At 36.9% G+C, this 27,140-nt stretch overlaps 1 protein-coding gene across 2 annotated transcripts in view; it reads right to left on the reverse strand.

Moving 5' to 3' along the window:
* The window catches only part of PCSK5 (proprotein convertase subtilisin/kexin type 5), a 247,686-nt gene that overhangs the window by 116,305 nt on the left and 104,241 nt on the right, over positions 1-27,140 (reverse strand). For both annotated transcript variants that reach the window (XM_027811983.2, XM_027811982.2), the window contains exons 8-9: positions 12,185-12,397; positions 1,940-2,040 (exon numbers count right to left, since the gene is read on the reverse strand). In XM_027811983.2, coding sequence (XP_027667784.1) covers positions 1,940-2,040; positions 12,185-12,397 — 314 coding nt within the window. The remainder of the gene's footprint in view (positions 1-1,939; positions 2,041-12,184; positions 12,398-27,140) is intronic.

The raw sequence follows: 27,140 nt of genomic DNA on the forward strand, positions 1-27,140 counted from the left end.
TGGAAAAAAACAGCATGGCAAACCTGGAAATATTCCTCTCCTTAGTTTCCTTTTTTTCTCCTTTTTTCCCCTTTTTTTCCCCCTTCTTTCTTTCATGGCTGTGTTCAGAAAATTGGTTTTAAGTACACACAGAAAAGTTAGTGAATGGAATACAAATAATTAAACCCACATTTATGATATTATGAATATAACTCCTTTGGATCTACTTAAATATGCGGCTAATATTTGGAAATAAGTAAGAACCCTCCATATACTGAAACTGAATAGAATCTGAAAGGAGGCAAAACCAATACATTTTTCCCCTGAATCTCTTGTTAGCACCATGCAACAGAGTACTACATATACAAAAAAGTGACCAGGATCTTTAGACACTGGCACATTTTGTCTTCATCACTGCATATGAAGCTTTAATACAGTCTTGTTTTTGTTCTATGCTAGCAACTATTAAATTGAGAAAAAAATCCCACCCAGACTAGTCCATAGGCACTAACATGGATTTCCCATTGGTACAGTCACCAAAGTTCACAGAGAAAAAAGGTTATAAAGTGTAAGCTTCTTAGTGTGTTTTAAGATGTCACAACAATATTTCGGTTGTAGATATTGTGTGCTATAACTCTTTGAAACTTTCAATTACAATAGTTTTCTAGAAAATGCACACAAAATATCATAAAATACAAACAATAAATCACAAGCAATCTGCTCATTAAGAAATAATTACAAAATATTTCAGCAGAATGAAATTTATGCACATGCACACGTATGTGCATGTGCAAATTGTTTAGAATGAAAAGTGTTTTTTTTAAACAATAGCATTATCTTAAGTTTTCAAAATATCTTTGTTTCTATTGACTGTGGTAAGAAAATCTAATTATAATGATACAAGTGCCGCACTACTTCAGACTATGTCAGTTTTTCAATTCCTAACTTAATTCTCATGACTATAACTCAACAGCAAAAATGTATTCTGTGTTGAATATTGGCCCATGGTTTCTTCAAAAAAGCGATATGAAACAGAAAGTATTCTACACCTGTGAGCTACATACAATTTGAAATTACTACTGTGTGTAAATTTTTTACTTCCTTCAAAGGAAGTGTCTGCCCCCAAAGGAAACTGTTTTTCTTTAGAATTTAATGGAATCAATCTCCCAGCACTTAGAAACATTTGATTTCAAGCAGGATTTGCGGTGGATCATTCTACCTTAGACCTGCAAATATTATCCAACACAGCACAAAGTAATGCAAAAGGTTTTGAAACAGAAGTACCTGATAAATCTTCAGTATTTCTGCTGTTCCATGAAGCACATTAAAGATATATATTAGACACAAAGAACAAAATCCTGCAGTTGAGAAGATGCTTGTAAGATGGAAACTTTTCTGAGCTAAAGGTAAAAGGACTATGGACCTATACTATCCTTGGTTTTTACAGCTGAGGAACTTAACCCATTAGATAAAACAGGTTTGTGTCAGCATGCAGAAGTTGAAAACATTCACTTTTCATACTACATTAATTTCTGTTCATGGTAACCTAACACCATTCTAAAACTTTCTTCAGCATTCAAGAATGGGTACCGCTAAGAAAAGCCTGATGAATGCAAGAGGTGACCTACAGTAGCCTGCAGAGTATAGCAGATCTGGGCAGCACTGTGAGGGTACTGTAAGACATTGTGAGGATGCCACACATCATTTAGTGGAAGCTACCTATGTTCAATACCATTTCAAGTTATTTCAACACTAAGTACTCTGTTGTCATTTCCACAGTGTCAGCTTTCTTGCATGTGAAATAAGCACACAGATCTTTCCTGCCTGGGAAGACTGTGAACTACTACAAGTTTCCAAAGCACTTTGAGATCCCTGGATAAAGGTGCTGGATGACTGAGAAAGATCTTTCATTATGTTTATTTTAATTTTTTTTTCCCCCAGAGTATAACTCAGATCTTACTTTGCTTCCAGTGCCAGTGCAATGATGCCTGCAGCCATAGGTGCAGAGGCTGAGGTTCCAGTATGGCTGTCTGTGCAACGCTGCCTCAGGTCTGTGGTGATCTGGAAGAAATTCAATGTGTGAAATTTAGAACACAGCTTCAGAAATCAGAACAGGTTTCATTTGCTTGAATGAGTTGCATGTATGTGGAGGATATTTCCTTCTTTCATTGCAAGGAGAGGAAAAAAAGAGGTGTCTGAATACATGATGATAGATGTTCTGAGCTTGAAGTCACTTGTGAACTTGGAGAAGTGTTCTCTGTACTGCACTGAAAACATGCTAGCCTCTGTTTATTGCATGGCATGACCAACAAAAAGCCTCGTAAATTAGAAAAACATGCAGAGGGTTTTAAAACTGCACAGTTAGAACTCTGCCCTTCTATTTGCATTTATAGAGCACTTTCCACCCAAGAATCTCAAAGTGCTTTACAAACAGTGCTTTACTAAATCTTACAGTGCTCCCTCTATACAGACTGGTTATGCCCATTTTAAAGACTATAAAAGAGGTATAAAGGGGTTAATTAGGTTGCCTGAAGTCACACTGGAAGTATGTGACAGAACAGAAAACAGTTGGGGTCATGCTAAGTACCATGTTTAATCCTTCCTTCATGCCTTATGCAATAATTCACATGAAATTAAGCAACAATTCATTGGAAAATCCTGATGTAATCACAAGTATGGCCCAGACATCACCAGCCGATTAGTTATTTGCAGCTTTAAATTGTTATGTATTGCTTAATTATATGCTGCCACATATTTTTACATGTAATCTAAATGGACATATAAACTGTAGTGTGCAATACCAACTAGAGACACTGTCTTCTACTTGGTGCTAGGATGATCCTATCTCATAATGAATTTTAGGCCAATTCTTTCTGTAAGACAGTAAATCACATACAAATATGTGTTTATTCTAAATTCTGCTTCTTTCAGGCAATGTTAATCTAAAGCGCTTCTAACCTACACTCTTCTTCCTGAAGAAGTGGTTGCCAGCAAGAGCAAGGCAGTAGAGGAAGAAAGTCACTACTACATCATGGAAGGTCAAGCAAAACCCACATGGACTTGAGAAAAATTGCTAGCAGACAGCAGTCTACAGCACAGAAACCTCCTTGAAGGTGGCAGAGTGAATGACCTGTGACACCAAATCTTATTCTCAGCATTTCAGCTGATCCCTGAGATTCTGTCTCTATGAGACAGAAAATATCTGCCTGAGGGGCAGAGAAGTTGATTACACAGCTTCTTACTGAAGTATACAAAATTATTGTGCCTCCATTTTCTCTAAATCACTGGTATTATACTTCATTTGCAACACAGATATGTACAAAGATGGGAGAAAGACAGGATCAGAGGATCAAAAAATCATGAAAAAGCACAGGGCATGTAAAAATGCCTGTCTAGCTTTGAAACTGGAAGATAAGCAAAATATGATCTGAAAAAACAGCCGCATCCCATCTGGCCAGAATACAAGTAATTGCATGTAGGAGGTTTAGGTTTCACACATTTGCATTAGCCAGTATACAAATTACATAATTTGTACATGGCTGCTGACAGTTGTCATGACATGTAAGTGTACGCAAGCTAACACAAGACACTTCTAATAGAGAAGGAGCTAACAGCATGCAGGAAATGGTTGTTGAAAGCAAGCAGTGAGCAAGTAAAACAAAGTAGAAGCTTCTAGAAGTTGAAAGAGACGGATTTAATAAATTATAATGTCATACCCTTAAATTAATGAATTTCCCAAAGGCCAGATCTCTTGCATAATGAAGTCTAGAAAGAACCTTTTTCCCCCCTATTATTTAATATCCTCCATAAATGCACACCTTCTTAAATATTTTCTTTTATCTGTCATCAGCTAAAAATTGAACCCCATAACTAAAATGTTCATATAATTTCTGTATGCGTTCTCTCCTTATGTCTGTGTATTAATTTAGACAATGAAATATTAATGTTGGAAAAATCTTTATGCATGCAATCTCCATAAATGCCCTTGCCAATATTGAGATGGAACTGCAGCAGGAACAGCTAATACTATATTACTCATATGTGCAAATGCAACTAGTGATTTTGCAGGTGGGATTAATATGTCCAAAGACTACATGATGACATGTACCCAAATAGAGACATACAAGCTTCAGGTATGCCATTTGGAAAAAAAACACTGGTCAGTGCTGTGGTGAGGAGTGGAAGGAGGCCAGGAAAAAGAGAGGGCAGCATAAGGGACTAACACATACTTGTCTCTTTTGTAGTCTGGTAGCTTGTCCCTTGCAAAAAAATGCTGCAGCAGGCACTTTCCTCAGAGGACCAAAGGGCAGCAAAGCCTACAGGAGCTCAGGTAGTGAGAAGTGCCCTTGTAGCAGCTTTTCTTTAAGAGACAGCCTCCCTCAATACAGTGAAAAGCACACTGCATGGTGCTGTGTTTCTCCTCCTCGGGAAGAACATGCTTCCAGAGTGTTTTTACTGTACTGCAGCTACAGATACCAACCACAATAAACCGTGATGCCTCTTTATCTGGCAATGTTGTCTCAAGTTCTAAGCGGATGTTGTAGCAGCTGTTTGAACTAAGGACCCTTATCTTTCTCTTTTACTCAGCAAATATTACAGCAGAAAATGTGTAGGGAAAGCCTTTTAAGTGGAAATCCCATTTGAGCGATTTCAAAGTAAAGTCACTGACAGGACCTGAGAGGTTTAGGTGTAAATTACCTCCAAGATCTGAGGCTTGTTTTTCTGCACTGTGGATTCACTGTCAGAGAAGTGTTGTGTCCACCCTGAGAAAAAAAGCGTATAGGACCACCAACAGGTGAGCTAGTTTCAAGAAGAAAAATGGTGCCCCAAATTCCTGAACCACATGAGGGCAACATCATTAATTGCAATAAAGGGGTGTGGTATATGACAGCACCATGAAGCTGACATTAGCGTATATTAGCTGTCATTCTGATCAATAGGGTGGGGAGGAGAAATTTTTGAATCTTATGTTGAGTACAAACCAGTTATATGCTTCAAATGCCTTTGCAAAAACTACTGATCTCTGAAAATGCTGATCAGACTGCCCAAGCGAAGTCCATGCAATATTTCTAGGGCCACGAGTTCTATTAGCATCTAAATCCTTTGAATCAACTAGATTTCACTGAAGACAATGTTTCTAGTACTGGCCTGAACATGAAATTAGCAACCTAGGACAGACACCCTGATGAAAGGCAGACAAAAATGATACAGATCACCACAATGCACTGTAATACCTGCTATATGCAGAAGTCCAACAGCTTTCAGGGCATCCACACATTCATCAAGAAAAAATTCTAGACATGCTGTAATAGTTTTATGGAAGCAACTTGCTCTAAAGAATTAAGGAGATGCCATTTCTGCACACTCATTATTAGGCTGCATTATCACTCTTTCCATAGTTTTACCTATTGGGAGGTTAATGACCAAGGTAAAAATGTCCTTTCCAGGATTTCCCTTAGCAGAGAATATGCTCACTCTTCTCCCAAGCATCTGCATTTATTGCTATTTCATATTTAATGACATGAGCTTTCTGAACTGATGGAAGCATTTTTTTATCTTCTGTTACAGTTCTTCAGGATATGTTGATTTCTATGAACCTGTGTCCCTAAAAGCGTCAAACGTTTAACAAAAACCTGCTGTTCCTTCTCACATCCTTTGTGTATCTCTATCTATCCCAAATTGAAGGTACTATGTTGTGTGTATCTTGATACTCTGAAAGAGTTTCTCAAGAGCAAGTTTGAAGAACTGGCAGGAGATGGGTGGTGGTTTTTTTGTTTTGTTTTGGTTTTGGGTTTTTTTGGTTGTTCTTGTTTTTAAGTTCTGCTTAGAGTAGAAGCTAGTCAGCAAGGCAGAACTATACCTTAGATAAGAAAGAAACTCAGTAGATGAATTGGCATTTTTTAGGAAACAAAGAAACAGGTGGAACAGTACCTAGAGAAGTTATTTTCAGAAGCTAAGTAATATAATAGGTTTATAAATTATATGTGAGGGACTTCCATATGTAAATTCCTTAGTGCTTTATGAAATGATTTGAAAAAGGAATTAAAAGGAAATGGGATGCATTTCCACAACATGTTTGATAAATGAAAGGCCTATATAGATAATTATACTAGGTGTTGCTTAACCTACCCTAGCTGCATGGTCTGGAGTGGGGAAGCTATCTTCCAGCATTATTCTATAGTATTCAAAATAGAGAAAAGAATAGCAGGAAAAAATACCTTGGCAACTGTGTATTACTAGCCAACACTTCTACACTCACTGTGTTATGAGAGATAACGTCTATAAAGTACATACTTTATTAATACTTTTTACCTACTGCTGATTTGCCTTTGTTCCACAGTGTGAGTTTCTATGCTTATACATATGCCAGCACTGTGCAGCTGCTCTTTAATTACTACAAGTAATTCTAGTTCTTTTCCCTAAGAGTCTATGTAAAAGGTGTACATCCAGCTGTATCTGTGAAATGTTTGTACGCTTTGGGCATGTTAATATATCCAAGGTCGGAAACTTGGTCCATAATGGTCCAACAGTTACTGCAATAAAATTTGGTATAGCATAAATTCAAGCACACTTGAAGAACCTTCCCTGAGCAACAAGGAAGTCATGCAAGAAAGTAACATCAGTGTGTGGTTAACTATAATTGTTAGCTCAAATTATTTCAGGCCAGAATTTGCTTCCATTTACTTTAGTTCAAAGTCAGTAAAAAAAGCTCTGTATGGAAAACAGAGTTTTTAGATGAAATTATATTCTTAAACTATCATTGTACAATACTGAAAAAAACCTGCAGACTCAAAAGCCTTCTAAAATTATGTTACATCCTATATTTGTAGCAAGCAATCACAAAACCACACAGTAATGAAAAGAGAAAAAAGTATCTATTGTGTAGTTATAAAACTGTGGGTGCTTCTATTAGTCCATATTGAAACCAAAACATTTTTATAAGAATTTTTATTCCACACAATGAGTGCCTAACATGTGGTTACTGTTTCTTCATCTACCTTGTAATACATTCTGCACATATTGGATAGAAAAACAGAAAAGAAGCAGCAAGAAGAAACTGAAGAAAGCAAGGAAAAGTATGAAGTAACTGCAAAGTTGTAACCGTTCACTGTCCCTTAACCATGGATTAGTATTTATGTACAACAACACAATATTGGAGTTTGTTACATGAAAGTTACATGAAAAATAAGAAAAAAATATAAGAATGAGTTCATTTGATTTTGAATGTAAATCCCATGCCAGGTCACTTTTTCCTGATTTACTGCAGTAGCATTTTTGTTTCCTATTTTGAATACAGGAGTTTGACTCCAACAAACCAAATCACTATATGCCTCGATTAAGTTTTGTTACTCTTTTCATGTTATTGCATGAAGTTGAGCCCTTCATATCTGATTTGTATACTGCATATAAATTTATATGCATAATAGGATTTGGAGAGTCTAAATTTAATAATAATCTTCCTATTCTTTTATTATTTTTCTCTTTAAACTTACTGCAAGCTCTAAGCTTTTTGGGGAAAGATATGAAGACAATCTCTCACTTAAACATAGCAGCAGTCTAAACAAAAAGTATGTGTGGGACAACAACGAAAACAAATACCCATCTTCTGTATTCTAGTTTTAGTGATTTATAACAGTTGAAAGACTTTGTCCTCAGAATTTTCAGTTCTGTCTTCAGTTCTTTTTTCAAACAAGAATTCTTTCCAAGGTAAATGAAGTTTGACAGGTCTTTAGGAGGACTGGTTCTAGCAGACAAGTTGGAGAAGAGAATACTATCATTTTTGCTCTCAAAATCAGGCTATGAGCAAGACAGTCACACAGGTGAGAGCAATTTCCCTGTCTCCATGTGTTTGCATGTTGAAAGGACTGCTTAATACTGTCTGAAAAGCTGGCTTCACAATTTCATGTCATTTCTCACTGGGCTGTAGCATAACAGAAGCATGTAGTTGTTATCTCTTATGGGGATAACTGGTTTACACATGACACAAACAGAAAACTATTGACTGCATCTAGTGTACACTGTTCTGCTTTGTCTCTGAAGGTGCGTGGAGGGGGAAAAGGCTTGCCTGGCTTTAAATGCCAAGTACAAGTAGTAAAACACCCCCAGATAGGTTGTGTATTTCAGAAGTTAATTGATAATATATCAAAAAAAAGGGAAAAGCTCTCAGGGGGAATATTTATGGTCTGATATCCAAGTATGTGAGATCAGTGAATCTTACGGTATACACACAACATCCAAGTTGCTTTGCACACAAGTAGTCAAGGGTAAACTAAGTTCTGGTAAACAAAAACTTGGGTTAATTCTTATGGCTCCTCAGTATACTTATGCTTTTACCATTCACTGTGCAAAATGACGCACTCTGTAGAAATAATCTAAAATTGGCACATGTAACTGGATTGCTCCCAAAAGAATGGAGGATCTGGTTAGTAAAAGCAATCAGTGCTTACAGAATTGATTGACTTCAATTACAAGTTATTTTTACTTACCTCTGATTGCCTGTGTGAGATCTCTAATGGAGACTTCACATTAAAAATACATATCTTTAAAACTTTTCAATAATGTTTAAGTAAACTCTCTTCATTCTTTCCCTAATTATGGGATAATGCACGTTCATTCATAAACTATGCCTTTCAAAAATCTTACAATAAAATATAAAACTGCAAGTATTAGCACAGTGCATTAACTCTACAAGTGATAAGTATTACACTTTAGTAAACTAAAAGAGTTATCTATTCTTGTTTTTCATAAAGTCTTTACCAATAAAGGTGAGATCACCTCCAGGTGTTTTTGATATTAGAGTAAGTCATAGGCAACTGATGTCAGAAATAAGCCTGGTCTTTTATTGAAATAGTAATTCTGTAAAAGCAGAAAGACCGTGCTAGTTGAAAAGCATGGAAGACAATCATTTAGAAAACTACAACTATTAGAAAACTACAGCTATTATAAAATCAGATTAAATCCACTAAGTAGAAAACTACAAATAAGGACTGAGAAAAATACAGGTATTTTACTAGATTTTTAAAAATAAGCAAGGGTATACTGGTCAACAAAACAAGTATTGACAGGTGCCAAAAGTAATAAATAAACAAATATAAGTGAATAAAAGACAAAGTGGACAGCAATGAATAAAAATTAAAACACAGAATGTGCGTAGAGGGGTAAGGAAAGACATAGGTCAAATGGTGAAGTCTACAAGACCAGAAGTACAAAGATGTTTTATTTTCAAATATATCAGAAGCAAAATAACTCCCAAAACAATATTGTTTTAATTGTCTAGAAATAATAGAATAGTTAATAGCAGTGTATAGTAAATGTCTATTTCACTGAATGTTCCTTTTTGGAAAAAAAAGATAAAATTAAGTTTTCAGAGCATACAAAGATGATAAATCATCTTCCTATTTATAGCTATTTTAAACAGCAAGTTTAAATCAGAAAATTTGGAAGCACCAAAGACTTTTACAAGAGCTGTAGAGGGAACATGTTAGACCGTACTGTTGATTTTAGCAAGTCTTTGAACATTGGAGAATTTCCAGAAGATCGAAAGAAAACCCACACAGTGTCAATATTTTGAGAGTAAGCAGTATTGTCCTAATAATTTCATCTATATGCCAAGTTTTTACGTAGTGTAAAACAGCTGATACAGAATTTAAACTAATTATTAAAAAATTAATTAACTACTAGTATATTTAATGATGGATAATATAAGCTCCTAAAAAAGAGAGCTTGCCAAAGTGCTGCAGTATTTTTTTCTGGCCACCAGGTTGGCTGAAAGTAGTACAGTCAAGATTCTACAAGACAGATAATGTGATACTGCACATTAAAAAAACCCACAAATCTAAGAGATTAAAAATGTAGATTGAAACTGCGCTAATTACAGGGTCTCAAAATGTAACCATGTGTAAGAAATCAGATATATATTAGAGGCAAAGAAATTCTATATATTTTCTTATAGCATGTATAAGAAATGAGCCTTGTTTCTAATGAGACCTTCTACAATTTTGTTCTTGGCCTTATAATGATCTAAAGCTTTTATCAAAGACCTGGAAGAAAACATCAGCACCTTCTGATGAATGTTACATTTGGAGAAACTTTGGAGAAATCGATGGTGAGGGCTGGTCTGGACCGAGTACTAAACGGGTACAGCCAGTGGTAAGCAGTGCAATAATGAGACCACAACTACCGTCCTATCTGTCCTTGGACCACCAACTCTGCCAAAGAGAAGCAGCAGCTCTGAAAGCAGCTTGGGCATCACACAATGTTGAACACATTACATGACAGTGAAGCTAACAAATGTCAATAAGGCTTAATGTATACAGAAAGGGGAACTGAGCTGGCACTCACAGTCACATTTTCCTGTGCATTTGGCACTGATACTACTACTACCTTACTGGTGCATCCAGTTGGGATGCCCAAAGCTCATTAAATGGGAGAGGGTTTATAAGAAAACATGTATTATACAGAATGATGCTAGAAGCTTACCTTCATTTATCAAATGGGATTAATTGATCAGGCTACATGGTAGACAGAAAGACATTAGACAACTAGAGTGCTCTTCATACTAGCAATAAACCCTGTGACACAACCAAATGCCTAAAAATTGAAGCTAGATGAGCTCAGATAGCAAATGAGAATTTTTCAATGGCAATGAGTAATCAAAACCATTTGCCCTAAATTTAAGTGGATTCTCTATCACTGGAAACTTTGGAAGCAAGGTCGACTGTATTTATAAAAATTATTGTTGAATTGACCTCACTGCTGGATTTGAAGGACTCAGGGAAGTCCTGCAGACTTGGCTAAGCAAGAGGTCAGGCTAGGGAACTGCAATCACCTCTGCCCACCTTATATTGTATCAGTCTCACCTAAACATGAAGTTACTGAAGGTCTTTTAAAGGACAGTAGAGGGAATTTAATCACATAAGTTAGGACTGCTAGGAGATGGAGTAATTTCTTTTCTTTATTATTATTTATCAGGGAGAACAAGAAACATGTCAGGAAGAGAGATAAGGTTTCAGTGAAGAGAAGCGAGTTAAGAACAGAAAAATTACTGGAACGAAGAAGTACCTCAGAACAAGTTTAAAACAAAATTAGATCATCTGAAAATAAGGAAGAATCCAAGAAGGGATGGCCAGCATCCCAGAATCCTGAAAGACAAGGCAGACAGTATTAAAAAAACATTGCTCAAAGGATATTTAACTCCTCACTGACACTAAAAGAGGTATGTGTTAAGGACCAGAAAGAAGGTAGATGTTAGACAGATGCTTAAGAAAATATCTGGTGGAAAAAAAACCAACAAGGTCCCTGAGTTTTCTTATCAGGAATAAATTAAGATTTGTATAAGTTATACACTAGAATAAATAAACAGGGAAGAGAAAAATATTAATAAACCTGATTAATCCTAGTACAAGGGTTTAAAAAGTTAAAAGGAGTAGTATAGTGATCAAGTGTTGGGAAAGTATATTGAATGCACTCAATTTGAAAAAGCACGTACAATGTACAAATACTAATAGTATCAATAGATTATTAAACAGAATTAAAAAAAAATAATTGTTGGTTTCCAGCAAAGATGAGAACATAATGGAAAATTGACACTAGCTGTTCAGGAATGAGATGGGGAACAATACAGAGAAGATGAACAATGAGCAATGAGCTTGATCTTGCTTACAATATATCAGCTAACCAGAATAGGCAGCAATATGAGTGAAAACTGATCATCACTGAATATAAAAGAGCATGATGCTGGACCAAAATAAATCTGAGAAAATAGAGAGGTACATAAGAAAACTGCTAATATAATGTGTGTAATACATGAAAACTATTGAGGAAGCTATGTTCCCAGGCCTTGTGATGGGCTACAAGATATTGGTAATGAACGAAATCTGTTCTGGTGGCTGTGGTAATAGGATCTTTGAAAGCATCACTCAGAGCTGGCAGCAACTAGGTGAGTGGAAAAGCCTGCTATGAATTGGGTATACCTGCATATACCTGCACTGCATTAGGCTGCAACATTCAGAGACACCCATGCTGGTTTCAAAGAGCAGTATGGTGACTCCAACTGAGTAACACACTGGGGCTAAATGAACTTGTCTACATATGCTATTTTTCTAAAGCAGTCCATTAATTAGTATAAATGAGCCAACTTTCTCCTCCCCCTTTAAAGTCACTATTAAAAACACATATACATAAAAAAGAAATTTAAAAACCGTACTATTTTCCTGTCATAGGATTCCCCACTGCTGTACGTTGTAGCTAGTGTGGATGCACATTCTTCCAGATACCACGGCTTCTTCCCACTTTCAGCTGTGCTGCTTATGGAGATAGTGTAGATGCTATTGGTGTAGCCATCACAGGAGCAGTGATCGCGACTTCTTCCACCATTTCCAGAAGCCCAAACGAAGACTGAACCTAAGCCTCTTCGTCCCTGTTTGGAAACAGCACAAAAGATTTGACTAATAATTCTTTCCCCCCCCTCACCTGCTTAACAAAAAGTTATTTCCCCAAGAAAAGACATCTGATGAGAGAAAGACACTGAAAGAAACTATCTCACTGAGAAAAATCTGAAATGAAAACAGGATTTAGCAGAGTTCAGAATCAGACATCAGAAAAATTCAGAAAATGAGTGGTATGAATACAGCTTTAGAAACAATATTTTTTACAGTTTCTGTTTGTTGCTCTGCACCTAATGCTATCCAGCCGTACCACGAAAGAAGTGTTGAGGACTCAGAGGAAACACTAAAACACCATACTGGGTTGGAAAAGGAAAAGAAATACCTTACTTGAAAATAAAATCCTTTGTAATATATGACACCTTTCATCTGTTAGGGTGCTCTAAGCTGTTTCTTCTTGGGTTGCCTGCTGGCACTAGGTGTTGTATGGGTAGCTTTATATACAGTGAACCAGTGCACCCTTGTTTCACAGACACTAAAAATCACAGAATCACAGAATACCTGATGTGGGAAGGGACCTCAGGTCATCTAGACCAACCCATCTAGTCCATTATGAATGCTAAATGCACAACACAATATGCAAACAAAAATAGCCAAAAATAAAAGATTCTTCTAAGTCAATTCTAATGAAGCACTAAAGCATTAGTTCAGAATGATATTTTAAGTATATCGCTAGTGGAGCAAGTTACCTAGGCATATTCATAATTTTAAATGAGGTCTTAAAATAGGTAACCTCACCTTGACTTTTTCTTACTACACCAGTTATATAATGTCCAAATGAATCAAAACATATTTGGTGGTGCTAGTACTCTTAAATAGGCATCGATATGAAAAGTGAAGATGATCAGTAACCTGTATTGCTGATATATGGGAATTAAGAATTACCAATATATGGGTAATAGGGCTTTTCCCTATTTATATTTACATATTTTGTGCCAGTGAATAAAAACATTCACACAACTGTATGATCTGCATTAATTATCAGCACTCACTGTCTGGAAACACTTTACTGTTCAGACAGAAAGTTTCACCAAAAGAATAAACTTGTCTTTGATTCAGCTAAATTGTGTCACCTTTTCTTACATGACATTCTCTCAAAGCATGGAGCATCCCTCTCAATTACAACTGTGCTAGCAGTCTCATTTATACCTCATTTGCTTGCCAATCATTACACAGTACCTATCTCAGTTTTGGGTAGGCTCACCGTGTGCATGACAAATAAATGTTATAAGGCATAAACACCGCTTTCTGTGCATGCATTAATTGCTTGGCCATGGGGGAGTTTGTTTGTGTTTTGTTTTTTTTTCTATACAGAGTGCAAAAGTGTACCACAAAAAACATAGAGACAGCTGTCGGATATCTACCGGGTCAACCTTAAACAATTAGCAATTCCAAGATTCATTTAATCCAGATGCTCAGAGGGGTTTCAACAGGACTTTTTGCACTGAGCATAGCTGAACTTACATTAATGTAAGACAAAAAAACCTTACAGTTCACAATCCAGGCTTGAGTTCTCAAACACTGATTAATTTAATTCTGTGAGTTTAATAAAAGTGTACTATCTGGAGAGACTCTTCTCTCCAGCAAAATGAGTTAAATATCAAATTCCCCTGGCTAGTGTTCACGTAAGGTTATGTCTCTAAAATACAACTTTTCATTAAAAAAACATTTCAAGCAGAGAAAAAAAAATCTCAGGGTGCCAAGTTAAATGTGTTATGAAATCCACATTCTCCAGACAAGATCAGTCTAACAGCTGGGAAGTGTAACTATTTCAACTTCTTTCACTTCCTTTAGTTGATCTTAGCTACTGCACTAATAAAAAGATGCAAAATGGCAACGTTTTCTGTTGTTTTAAAGACAACTTCTACGAGGTGTTACAGGTGTTACATTATGAACTCTTGCCAAATGAGGACCCCCTTTCCATTTGGGGGTCCATTCTTGTTCTGCCTGCTTATCTCAGATAGCAGGGTCTGACCAGAGCCTCCCAAAGTCAGTGGGATGTATTTTGCAGCTTCATGGGCTGGAACTAGTTTACAAAACATTTCTTCTACATTCTATGATCTAGTCATCTCCTTTTGTGTATCTTTACTTCTTACCCCTCCATTCTGAAAACACCTGACAAGACAGACAAAAGAAAGGGTAAATGGAAAGATTATTTCATGTGTATTCACCATTTTATTATTCCAGCAGGTCAGGGAGTCAGAAATTAGGGCCCTCTGCATGGTTGTGGGGAATGGGATGGAGGATTACTAAAGATATGCTGGTTCTGAACTTTTTTATGTGCTCCTGCTTGATTTTTACTGGTTTTGTTTTGGTTTCATGTACAGATTGCTGGCCCTTAAAACCCAATTTCTCACACATACATGCCTCCCCACACTCCTCCCCCACTCCCACCCCAATTACATTAATATATGCATAGGCAGGTAGAATACACAGAAAAAAGCACATCATACAGACACACTTCTACCTTCAGAACATGACAATATATTCCATCAAAACCTTTTTTTGATGAATTTTCAGAAGTATCTGCTATCTGGAGAATTTTACTGTTTTGTTCTTGACATGCGTTTCTCAAAAGCACAGCATTATGTAACTAAATATGGCCAAATCAATAATCCATGAGAAATTCACAGTAACCCACCAATACAACCAAGAGAGAAGAAGTGAGAACTCAGGGTAATCAAACCACATGAAGGAGAAAAACGGAATCTAACTATCTTAATACTTTGTCTAGAAGTCTATCTTCCACTTTAAAAAAAAAAAGTTTTGTACAAAAATTTCTCAAAACCATACACATATAGGAAAATATCCTATCAATAACAGTCCATCTGTCATTCTTCTGCTGTTATCATCAGCCGGCTTTGTCTGCAAACAGCAGTATAACATGATTTGTCCCACTCATGCAATGAAAACCTCTTCACAGCGGGGTAGGACTGTACTTCGTGTACATTTTGCAGGAGTAACCCTTGAATTATTAACTTCTCTGCACAGAGAATGTGTCTATATTTCTTAAGATGCATACTTAAGCTGCTGTGCTAATAATGAAAAATAAGCTGCAGAAACAGATATGTGAATACATTTTGGGGCACAAAATGTAGTCCTGATGAATACATGCCAGTGTGCAATGCAGTATTTAAAATAATAAACAAAAATTCAGATTTTTATAGTAATGACAGGGCTTAAAAAATAACAGCCATTGGCATCCAAATTTACCTTTCCATATTAAGTTTTTTGTAAACAAATAATAACAAATATTTCTTCAAAACAAATGGCTCCTGCAAATATGCAAACTATTAGCATCTCTGTTACTGCAATAAAAAATAAGTGCCATGTGCACTAATGGTGAAGAGTGTTTTCTAATACACACAAAGAAAGAAAACCCATTCTTCTAACACATTGCAATACTGCACATTTAACAACTCAGCATTTCACAGAAAACAACAGCATTACCTTCAGTCTAGAAAGCACGGTAAAGATCTTGTTCCTAGAAGCTATTTGGCAAAGCAAATGGCAGCGTTAAAAAAAAATAAAATAAGCAAATCCCCAAACTAAATTCAACCTGACTAAAATAATCTGTCAAGTAAGTAAGTTCTGGTTTACATTTACTGCTTATTGTTAAACTACCATTTGATTTCCTCTTTCTCCCTGTTTCCAAACACCCTGCTTTAATTCAATAGACCCAGTCATGTTCAGGAAATTATAAACTTGCTAGTAACTACACCAAACAAGTAATTAGAGCAACAGTATCAGCCGTCCTACTGTATGTGAATGCCATTCCCAACTGGTCTCCTTTAAATACATAAATAACATTTGGACTGTGCTACATAGTTAAGAAAAACACACATGCAAGGCTCTCTGTAGCTTTTACTGTTTGTCTAAATCTATCATCTGTCATCTGCCAGATGCCCAAGGGTGTCAAGATGAAAAGACAAGCCTTGAGCTGCCAAAGAAGCCATGTGTCATTTATTATTCAAAAGCAAAGGTACATTTATAAACCACATGGATACAACTTAAGCAAAACTAAGAGTTAGTGAACTATCACAGAGGTATAGACCAGGGTGGAATGGGGGCACAGCAAAGTATGCTCAGTGCTTATCCCATGACGTTAAAAGGACATTACTTCTCCCTCTGGACACACTATTTTTTCTGCTCTTCCATTTGCACTGATAGCTACAGACTCCCTCTCACAAACTCTGCAAGTTGTCCATAACTGCACTTGCGCTTGTCAGTGCACATGTCAGACCATTATGAAATGTTCTTTTGTTTTGTCTACTTTTTTGAATTGCATAAGATTTCAGATAATTAAAAAAAATATATCAAGTGTTCCATTATGGAAAAGTCTGTCACTGACAACTAAGACTTGCTATTGACCTAGTCACAGTCCAATTCTATTGCATATTTTCTGGACAAAGCCAGTGTGCTCAACAGACATCTGACCTTGAATAAAACAGACTCAAGTCATTGATAAAAGGGCCACCAGGCAGAAATTGCACCCGTAAAAGCATGGCACAGGAATCTTGGGGCATTCCCACTTTTTTCCTGCCAGCACCTCTTTTTCCTTAGTCAGGAAGTTGCAAGCAGGGTAAGTGATATGAAAGCCCTACCCCCACCCCCCCACGCTTTTTTTTTTTTTTTTTTTTCTATTCAACAGCACGGAAGGGTTAGTCTGCCAAGGACCAGAGCCAGTATGAACATGTTCGTAATGACATCTGCAGAATTTCCTAACACTATTAAAAGAACAACCCCCACTCCAAGTGTGTGTGTTTGTGTATGTGTGTGTATATGTATAAACGACATCTTTACAAACAACTGCCTTAGTGGTGCTGGCAGGAACCATTGCAAGGTAGAGGTCTTCACACACTCATTTAAGGACAACCAGCAGCCCCACATACTCTCAAGTTGCTTCCAGCACACTTCCATTTAATAAAAACGGTTTCCATCTGCAAGGTGTAGTTTAAGCCAGTGGAGCAATATTTATTCATAGTATTTTACAAAGTTTAGACCAGACATTCATTCTGCTTTACAAGACAAGCTGCCTTAATACCACCTGTGAATCCTGATGTTTTCCTGCCCAGGAACTGAATGCCTCAATAACCCTCTCTGCCTCTGGGGTGAGTAGTTGTCTCTACAGAATGGATCAAATTTAACCAGGGACTGGGAAGAAAATGTTAAGGAGCAGGAAATGCAGAGGACTGAACCAGTGACCTGGAGTAATTAGAGGTACAGGGGCTGCAGCCAGGGAGAGGTAATCTGGCACCGGTATGCTGGAAATTGCACACCCATGAGCAGAAAACAAAATGAAAATATAAAATGGAGAGATAAGGAGGGACACCAATCCACACCTTGAGCCTAAAGATGTAACTTCCTCTGTTCTCCTCAATAACGTTCTTAAATTATGTAAAGTTTCCCAGAACAGAACTACCGCTGGGAAGTGAAATTGACCCTTATGTGGAAGCCTGAAAATGTAGCCCATGGTATGCCCTCTTCCTTAAAAACTAATTCATACAGGAAATGTTCATGACTGAATGTGCAGAACAGACGTCAGTACTCTGGCAACCTAAAAAAAATACTATGCAGCCATGATTTTCCATGTAGCACAATTCAACTGTAGGGCCAGGCACCAAGGATCACAGCATCCTGAGAGATGCACCTGTGAAAGGAAGCACCTTGCTTCCAGCTTTCATTGATTTCTGTGCTCCCTGGGATCTGGATGCCACCGCTGCCAATCTGCTGACTGGCAGCATTTTGCTTTTGCGAAGCAGCACCTCCCAGTTCCTGCTGAGTTTCTACCAGTCCACTTAACCTCTAATCTGGGAATGAGAAATAGTCTGGCACACCACTCTTTAAAGAGTCTTCTGCAGACTGCACAACACTCTCACTTGAAAGTAGGCATCTCTCCAAAACAGATAATTGTAAGCTGGGAGTCCAAGCCAGCAATTCTGAAGTGTTATCAGAAGACGGCCAAACAGATTATTTTTTTATTAAGACAGTCTTCTTGGGTATTAAAAGCAAAAATTTATGAACAAATGGAGAAGTTTCTGAGGCCATTAATTCTGTTGATGTATCCATGCTCTCAGAAAAAATCACATTTTTGCATCATTCATTAAAAATGGGCACCTATGGCACCTATGAAGGAATGAGTGATAAGCCCAACAGGTGTCCATAGATAAAGGTGCATGTTTGAGGGAATGTCTGAAAATTGAGTCCCGTGTTTTCATATCAGCAGTCATGTTTTTACTCTTAGGAAAACTAGGAAGTAAAGAAAATATGTCCTAGTGCTGGAACTGGCATACACACAATATATATACAACATAAAAGTCTGTCACTACTTACAAAAAGCAACAATTACCTTATACTGTTGAAAAGGCAAGCTGTTCCTAATAAAGTAAAACTTTTCAGTTACTTCTGAACAAGCTTCTTAATTAAGGAAAAGCAAGACAAAATAATTAATCACAACAAAAGGAAAAATGTATTTATTAGCTCATAGGGTATGATACCTTTAAAATACTGAAACATGAAAATATTTTAATATGCGCACAAAAAAATAACGTATTGAATAACACAAGCAACCATGCATTAACACAATAATGATTGGGATATATCAATGGAACATTTCAACATACATCCTTGCATGTGGTGTATTTTTTATTTTACTCTTCACTAGAACAACAGCTTAAACAGCTCTAAGATATTCCCCACAGAGCTATAATTAGTGCTTAAAGTGCAACCAAAAGAAGTGTTGGCCGAAACCCGAAATCTGAACCTGTGGAATACTGGAATGAATTTCTCGTTTAGCTAAACAGAATTGAGCCAGCTACAGGGCTGCATGAATCACGGTTCTGATTCAGGCTATCTCTGCATATTATCATTACTATTGTTATTGTTGCTGACATTTTACCAGGATAAACCAAGCTGCATACTGTAAACACCCGTGATAGAACAAGGGCTGGGTTTTCCAGAATTTCTGTTGCACAAGAAGTCTTTATTTAATGATAGGTGAAATTGCTTCTGTATGCAAAGCCAAAGTAAATGGGTAGTATGCAAGAAAGGTATCTCTGTTAGGACTGGATATGGGTTGGACAACGCCCAATCCACTCCCACCCCCCACCCCCGCAGCAGGTTCAGGAAGTTCTCATTGCCTTTATACTGCCATCTGATTAAACACTGGAGAGGAGTCCATGGCCACCAGATTCACACAGTTTTTGGTTCACTACTTACATCTGACTCTTCCTTACAGAAAACTTCAGGTTTTGAGATATTTGTTGAACTTCTGGGGTTCAACAAAGAATCTCAAATTTTCTGCAAATGTAGCTCGTCAGTAGATGAGTAGGAAAATAAGTCTGTTTTGCTTCTACTTCTGCAGACTGACTGCAATAATTGCTTTGTGCAGTTTGTCTCCCATAGCATTTGTTTAGGAAGAAACGAAACACCTAGACTGCGTGCAAAATCACTGCCCTCACTGTTTTGTGCCTTAAACTTATGTTAAATTCCATGCACAGAAAACTCTTGATGCTGAACTTCCAGCAATTTGCCTTTCAGAAATACATTTTTTCCCACATGACACACAGAAATACATAGATTCTGCTGTTGTTCAAGTGTATGAGTAAAGTAGATACGTGATTTTCCCATTCAAAGTAACCAGATTCATGTTTCAAAAATGCACTCTGTGAAATGTACATACTTTAGTGTATGGAAAGAGACCGATTTGTCAAAGCTGCTTTACTGTACTAGCTTTCCAAATTAAGATTTACACCACAACAAGAATGGTGCGGTTTTTTATGTTCAAATATATCACCTGTTTCAGGCTGAGCACCCAACACTAGAGGCCACTTTTGACAAGTCCAAAAGCAGTAATGCTGTTCTGGCTTGTTACAACAGTTTCCATATATGTGTGAGATGGGATGAGGTAACCAAACAGTTTTGGTTTCCAGTACACTTTGTGACATTGTAAGGAAACTGGACATTTTGAGGTATATTTTCCTGTAACTCTCATTCCAAATTTTCCTGCCTTTTAGGATTTGTATATTCCATTTAATGTAATGTAAGAACATTTCTGGTATATTATTCCTTCTTCTGCATTTTTTTTTTGTACTACACTTTGACTGTCTGTGAAAAAGCTCACTTTTTACAGAAAGCAAAGGAGAGAAATATGAAGGTTAGCTTTGTTTATGTATTTCCAAAAGAAAATAAAGTGCGTAGCATCAAAGTTCATGAGATCATAAAATAATAGAAACATTTAGGTTGGAAAGCACCTTTAAGATCATGAAGTTCAACCATTAACCCAGGACTGCCAAGTCCATCACTAAATCCAAGTATCACTGAGCCTAAACTGCATTTAATTTATTGGAAGGCAAGATCCCTAATTTTACTTTGTCTGAATACTGAAAGTTGCTAACCATGTGCAAACGGTAGAGCAAAGAATTATTATTAGCGTAATGATGTGTAAGGTTGTCACCTAACCTGCTTTCTGCTGGGCAATCTGTTTGGAGACAACTAAACCGTATCAAGTATAAACCACATCTGGGAAGCCATTAATGCATCCTAAGATATGTATATCAGCCAAATGCAAGGCAACAATACTTAGAAATGAAGGCTGTTGGTAAGACATACAGAAGGGTGGGCAAACTCTTGGAAAGTGGTGAATTTGAAAGGGGGTTTAGGGTCATGGAAGACAACCAACCGGCAATAAGCTGCCCTAAAATTTAGTCCGCTCCTTGGATTGGTAAGCAGGGTGAATATGAACATGTTCAGGGAATAGGGAAACACTATTACGTGTGCATAGAGAAGGCTACAACTTCCATGCCCCATTCTGGTATCCACACTTGAAAAATAATGCTGGGCAACAGAAACTGTTTCAGAAAGAACTACAGGCGTGAACTGTGGTTTGGAAATTCTGACTAGCAGAAGGAAACTGAATATACAAAACATTACTGTTAAGGCTGTAGAACAGATTTTGAAAGACGGAGTAAGAGGTATGAGCATTAATGGAACAGGTTAAAATGCAACATCCACTTTTGAATTGCAGGTAAATCTGTTGTTTTCTCTGATAACTTCTTTTATGCAGAGAACTGTATTAGAACTAGTCTGTCTCGTTTCTGTAAAACATGTGATGAGCCCTCCAAGAAATCAGTAAAAAAAGAAAATTAAGGTTAATGTAACAATGAGGTGGGGATGGAAATGTTTGCACTGGAGATGATGTGGGCTGTGCTGGAGAAACATAAGGGTTAAGGAAGTTATGAGTAGAGTGCTTTAAGGATGAGCCAGAGAAACAAAGTGGTCAAGTGATTTTGACACAGAAAGAAAGAAAATGTTAGTCAAACTAGTAATTATGATCACCTACATTCAGGAAAAGAATTCAGGCCAGAAGATGCAGAGAGAAGCACCACTCTGACAAGCAAGGAGATGGACAGCCTGGTTTTTAAGCAACTAATGAGTGTGTCTTGTTTACCACATCAAAATGAAGTCTGAGAGGGGACTGTTCTATAAATATGTCAGAAACAAAAATGGAAGGACAAAAGTTACTTAAGCTGTAGTAGATTTCAGCCCAGGAACAAATGGACTGAAAACTGCACATGAGTTTTCATGTAACCTGGCTGTAACTTTGAAGAAAGTATCTAACCAGTAGAATAGTGATGGCTATGAAATGGTCTCCCAGCAGAAATAGAGGGGAAACATTTCTAATTCATTCTATAATAGAAATTGCTGAATGTATTTATAGGACATGGTGCCTGTGATAGTAGAGAACTATACTGGATGACCTACACAGTCATTTCCTGTCTTGTGTCCCTATATTCCAATTTAATTTATCCAAGAGATAACTTCGCCAAAACCTGTAATTACTTACATGTGGAGATTTCTAACACCATAAGATGTACTATAAATATAGCAGAAGAGGCATTTTGCAGTGGAAAGGAAACTAAGAAATTTAGATGAGTAACAAGCTACATATTTTTCATCATGAAGGTTGTTAGTGACTTGAATGGCCATGGACATAACAGGTTTCAGTCAAGACTGAGTCTTCCCAAAAGATGTACAGAAAACAGAAAATAACAGATTAAGAAAACAGGGATATTGATGCAGGAATAACTGGATGAAGTTTTGCTGAATCATAATCACCTTTTGTGATGTTAAAACTACAAATATTATTTCAAGCCAATGGTGCTATGTCTCATGACCTCAGAAGGAAGAACTACTATGTAAAAATGCTATGTTATAAATATATAGATGTATAATTAACATTACTATGTTAAAATGACTTTTCCAGTTCGGGTACATAGTCAGCATCCACCCATAGCACAGAGCCACCCAAACTTTAACTCTCTATGTTGAAGTAACTATAACATCACACATTCAGTTATTGCATCATAAGATGCAATAGGGATGCATGGTATATATGCAAATCATATAACAGACAATGCCAGGACCTAACATTGGGTTACATCAGCACACTGGAAGTCGTGTTTTCTGAGACCCTCCCCAAGCACAGTGCTAATTCTTCTGATTGATCGTCAACAAGTTGTTTTAGGCCAACTAATTAGAAATGCACAGGAGGTCTTGTGGATGCAAAATGTATCTTTGTATGAACTGAGATATGTGTACACACAGATATGTGTTATTCAGTCTCAAATGGCAGCTGTAAAAGGGGAACTAATGCAATACAGAGTTTAAAAAATCTGGCCTTAACTTCTGTGCACCACAATAGCTCAATGTAGAAAACAACAGCCATTTTGGAAGTTTTTTTGACAGATTTGACTGGACATCTTCTTGCAGTAACTTCTGTCTTTGACTTTTATAGTGCAATTCTCTGGCAAAGCAGAACAGAGTAACTCCTCTTTGTGTAGGCAACACAGCCTACTCAGAACGATGCAGGGAAGTGATGACAGGACAAATAACTTTAATAGAAACATCTGCGGTACAACACAGGCAGCAAACTTTTGCCTGGACACATGCAAATTATATACAATCTCTTCCACTTTCGGAGAAGCATATAGTGATAATAATATTAAAAAAAGAGATCCTTTTCTTTCTTTTCTCCTTTCCCTTTTCTTCTCTTCCTTTTTATTCCCTTACTTTTCTCTCTCTTGCATGTGGGTAGGAGGCTTGTTTAGTGATTTTGAGAGAGCCTTCTGCTCCTAGCAAACACTTGGAACACATACGCTTCAGCCAAAGTTGGTGAAGCGAGAGAGATGAGAAGGGGCAGTGATGATGGGAGGGAAGGCATCAAGCCGAGTTCTTACAAGAGGTTCAGCCACAAAGCATCTGATCATTAATGTCCATCAAACATTCTGGCTTGTGTCCAGCCTGCTAAACAGAACAGTGTCATGGCAGTAAGATGAAAGCCCCTGCGCCGACACAGGCAGAAATCCAGAAGTTTCCATGTAGATTTCCCTGCCTCTCCACCCTCTTAGGTTATATTAAGGATGACCTGCCCTGTCGCTGATTTGGACTACCTGATGGGTACTGCAGAACAAACAACATAAAGCATGCAGTTGGCAAGATGTTTGGAGAGGTGAGACAATGCCCTCTTTGAAATCCTGCAATGTATCAACCAGGGTCATACACCCAGAAACTTAACTGTTAGGTCTTCACTAAACTGCAGTGAAAGAACAAGTCAGACTATCTGAAATGCATTACTTTCCAAATGATGCTGAGAGTGATCCCAGAAAAAACAGGCTTATTTGTATGAATACAAATGAACTAGCCTGAGTTGCTGTAACACAGAGCCATGAATCAGGGAGTCTAAGCCTCTAAAGTGCTTATAGCATTGTGCTTATAGACTGTGAAATACAGTAATCTTAAAATCTAATGGTACTTTGGTTTTATCTTTCTGAATCAAGAAAAGGCTTTTGTGTTCTCCCTTTTGTCCCAGACTCAGCACAGCCTTAGGACATGATTTGGCCACAGTTGTGTTTTGCAATGCTAAGTCTGTTTACTCTTGAACACAGGGTGAAATGTGACATTGCATACCTAATCTTTTCTTGAACATGTCACTTTTGGATATACTGCCCTTCATCTGATTTCTTTCAGGCAAGTTCTCCATGATTTTAATGGAGTTATTTTTGAGATTATTAGGTCTAGAACTTCTAATACATTGGTATTTTAAACACAAGCCTCTAGTATTTTCCACCATTATGACTACAGTATTTCCAAGAAAAGGACCTTGTCAACTGGAAGCATGGTATAAAAGGGAGCTTTTATATTTGCATAGAAATTGTTTGATAGCCAAGTCTCCAAGGTTTCTCTTTGAGCTCAAGTATGCAAATTCAATAGAATTAAACAAAACACCCTGAAGATGACAGGAAATCACGGTACTTGAGACAGGTTTAAAAATTGGTTTCCTCTTCCTTTACCTTGATCCTGGGCAGAATTTTTTAAAGCATATTTAACTTGTGGGTTAGGCTGCCATTTTTTAAACTCAGTTATTACTTAGTATGCTTTTTTCAAATAGATTTGTCTATTTCAATTCATGGCATGTGCTGTCTCTGTGGGACTCTATGGAAAAACTGTACAGTCATTTATCTTTGTTATTTTCTGCAGAATTTGGAAGGAGTAATCATATTAGCTCAGCACATTTTAAAATAATAATAGTTCTAAAACACCCTGCATGAGCTGTTAACTGGAATAATATGCGCTAAAGATAAACCAGGCATTTTCTTCATGGTTCCCAGTCTCTCAGCAAACTGAGTAAGAAACTGTGGCTCTTGCATCCATTTCATAAGTATAGTTAAAAAGAAGAGTGATAATTCAGTTTAATTATACTCTAATCAAAGTTATTATTCAGTACCACCTTTGATTTTCCTAATTTAACAAGCCAAGCATAATTACTTTTTCAGATGCTTTTAAAAAATCTTGACCTTTCCCTTTGCTGTTCTGTTTTAAAAAGTTAATATTCAGTTGTGTGTGCATATGCACAATAGATGAAACATACCAATCTTGAATCTTTGTGTAGATCTGAAAGGTCTTGCCAAATTTTCCTGTACCAATATTACTTTAATTTACCTCACAGATGCTATACTACATATAATACTGTTGTTGTTCAGTTTAATACTTCTAAAAAAAGGAAGGACAAGATCTGTATACAATGTAATAAGCATTTTTGCCTGCCTATCATTATTTGCACAATCATTGTGATTACCTGGGGAAATCTGTGTTTGGTAGGTATCTAGCTGGACAATGATCTGATTTTAGGAATATTTTGGCACAGAGATAATTTGTCTTTTCTTCCCCCATTTGTCTCATTAAAAAAAATACCTTTGGCTGAACATGAAAATGCATGATTTATTAAAAAGAACAAGAACAGGTTCATCTTAAAGTAATTTTTGGTCTGGAAACTAAGTCTGTCAAGGAAGGTCGTAACTGAGATACACATTTACAATCTTTCAATCTATATTACATTTTAAATAATGAAAATTGGAGATTAACCTTAAAAATGGTATATTTCTTATCAGTATGATTTTATGTAAGTTTTGGAAAGCACTTTTATTTCCTTAGTAGAAATGAAAAAGCTTTTGTAGTCAGAGCTAGATAAAATTTCCAAATACATGGAAATATTTAGATCCATTCAACTCTACATGGGCAACTTTGGGTAGAACAAAACATCAATAAAACGAAATAGAAGCTAAATTGCAAAAATAATCATTTGACTTGCATCTTCCACTATTTCTCAAAAAAAATATACCAAACTCTTTGTCTGCATTGTTATCAGAAAAAAGGCCACCTCAGAATTTTAAATTTAAATGCCACATTTCCACTATATACTGGTACTTACTAAAAATATAGAACAATGTGCTGGTAAAATGAAATTCATCTGGGTTCTGTAGGGTATCTTCTCATATTACAGCTATAATAATAATGGAACAATAACACTTATAGGCAAGAACTGTGCTTTTGGCAAATTATTCCGCATTCTTGATTTATACCGGATTTATCCCCAGTTTTGAGATTTCAATGAGGAAATGGCTGACTTCTTCTGGTACAGAAATTTGGCCTGAACATTTCATGATTGTCTTACATATGTGAAGTATGACATTTAAACTAGCACATACATATGTTTAAACGTAAAACTTATTTTGTTCAAGTTCCCTGTTCCCCTGCATTCTGTAGTTCCATTAGGGTCCCTTTCTTCACTTTGTTTTTTTTCTTCTCTGTGGTCACTGTCAAAGAGTAGTAAACTCTAGCTGGGTGATGGGAAGCACTGATATTCCATCCCACATGGGGAGCGATGATGCATGTGAAGCAATAATGGAGGTTCATTTGGCCTTCTACTTACTTGTTATACTGTTCTAGAAACACTTCAACAACTATTTTAATGACTACTAAATACAGCCAAGCTCTCTGGGCAGAATCTGTTGGTGTCCCTGAATGTGTTTTAACTGTGAATCCCCTGAATTTTTTTGCAGGGTAAAGTTAAGTACATGCTTGAGTATTTTATTATGATAGGCTTCAAGTACTACATAAGCTACAACAAACAAAAGTGTAAATCTGCAGCCCTACACCGAATGGTCATCACATGAACAAGTGAAAGGAAGGCAGCGGTCTGCGGCTTGCATGGTTAGTAAAGCACTGACAGAACTGAGTTTGAGAGACAGGTCTTCTAACATCACATGGCATAGGAAGCACACAGTTCCTGTCATCAGTTTAGTATTTCAGTAATTCCTCTTTATAACTTACCTGCTAGGTAGTTAAGCATGTATTATTATCCACATTGGGGCAAGGAAA

This window comes from Falco cherrug, chromosome Z, assembly GCF_023634085.1.
Source record: "Falco cherrug isolate bFalChe1 chromosome Z, bFalChe1.pri, whole genome shotgun sequence".
Classification (NCBI taxonomy): Eukaryota; Metazoa; Chordata; class Aves; order Falconiformes; family Falconidae; genus Falco; species Falco cherrug.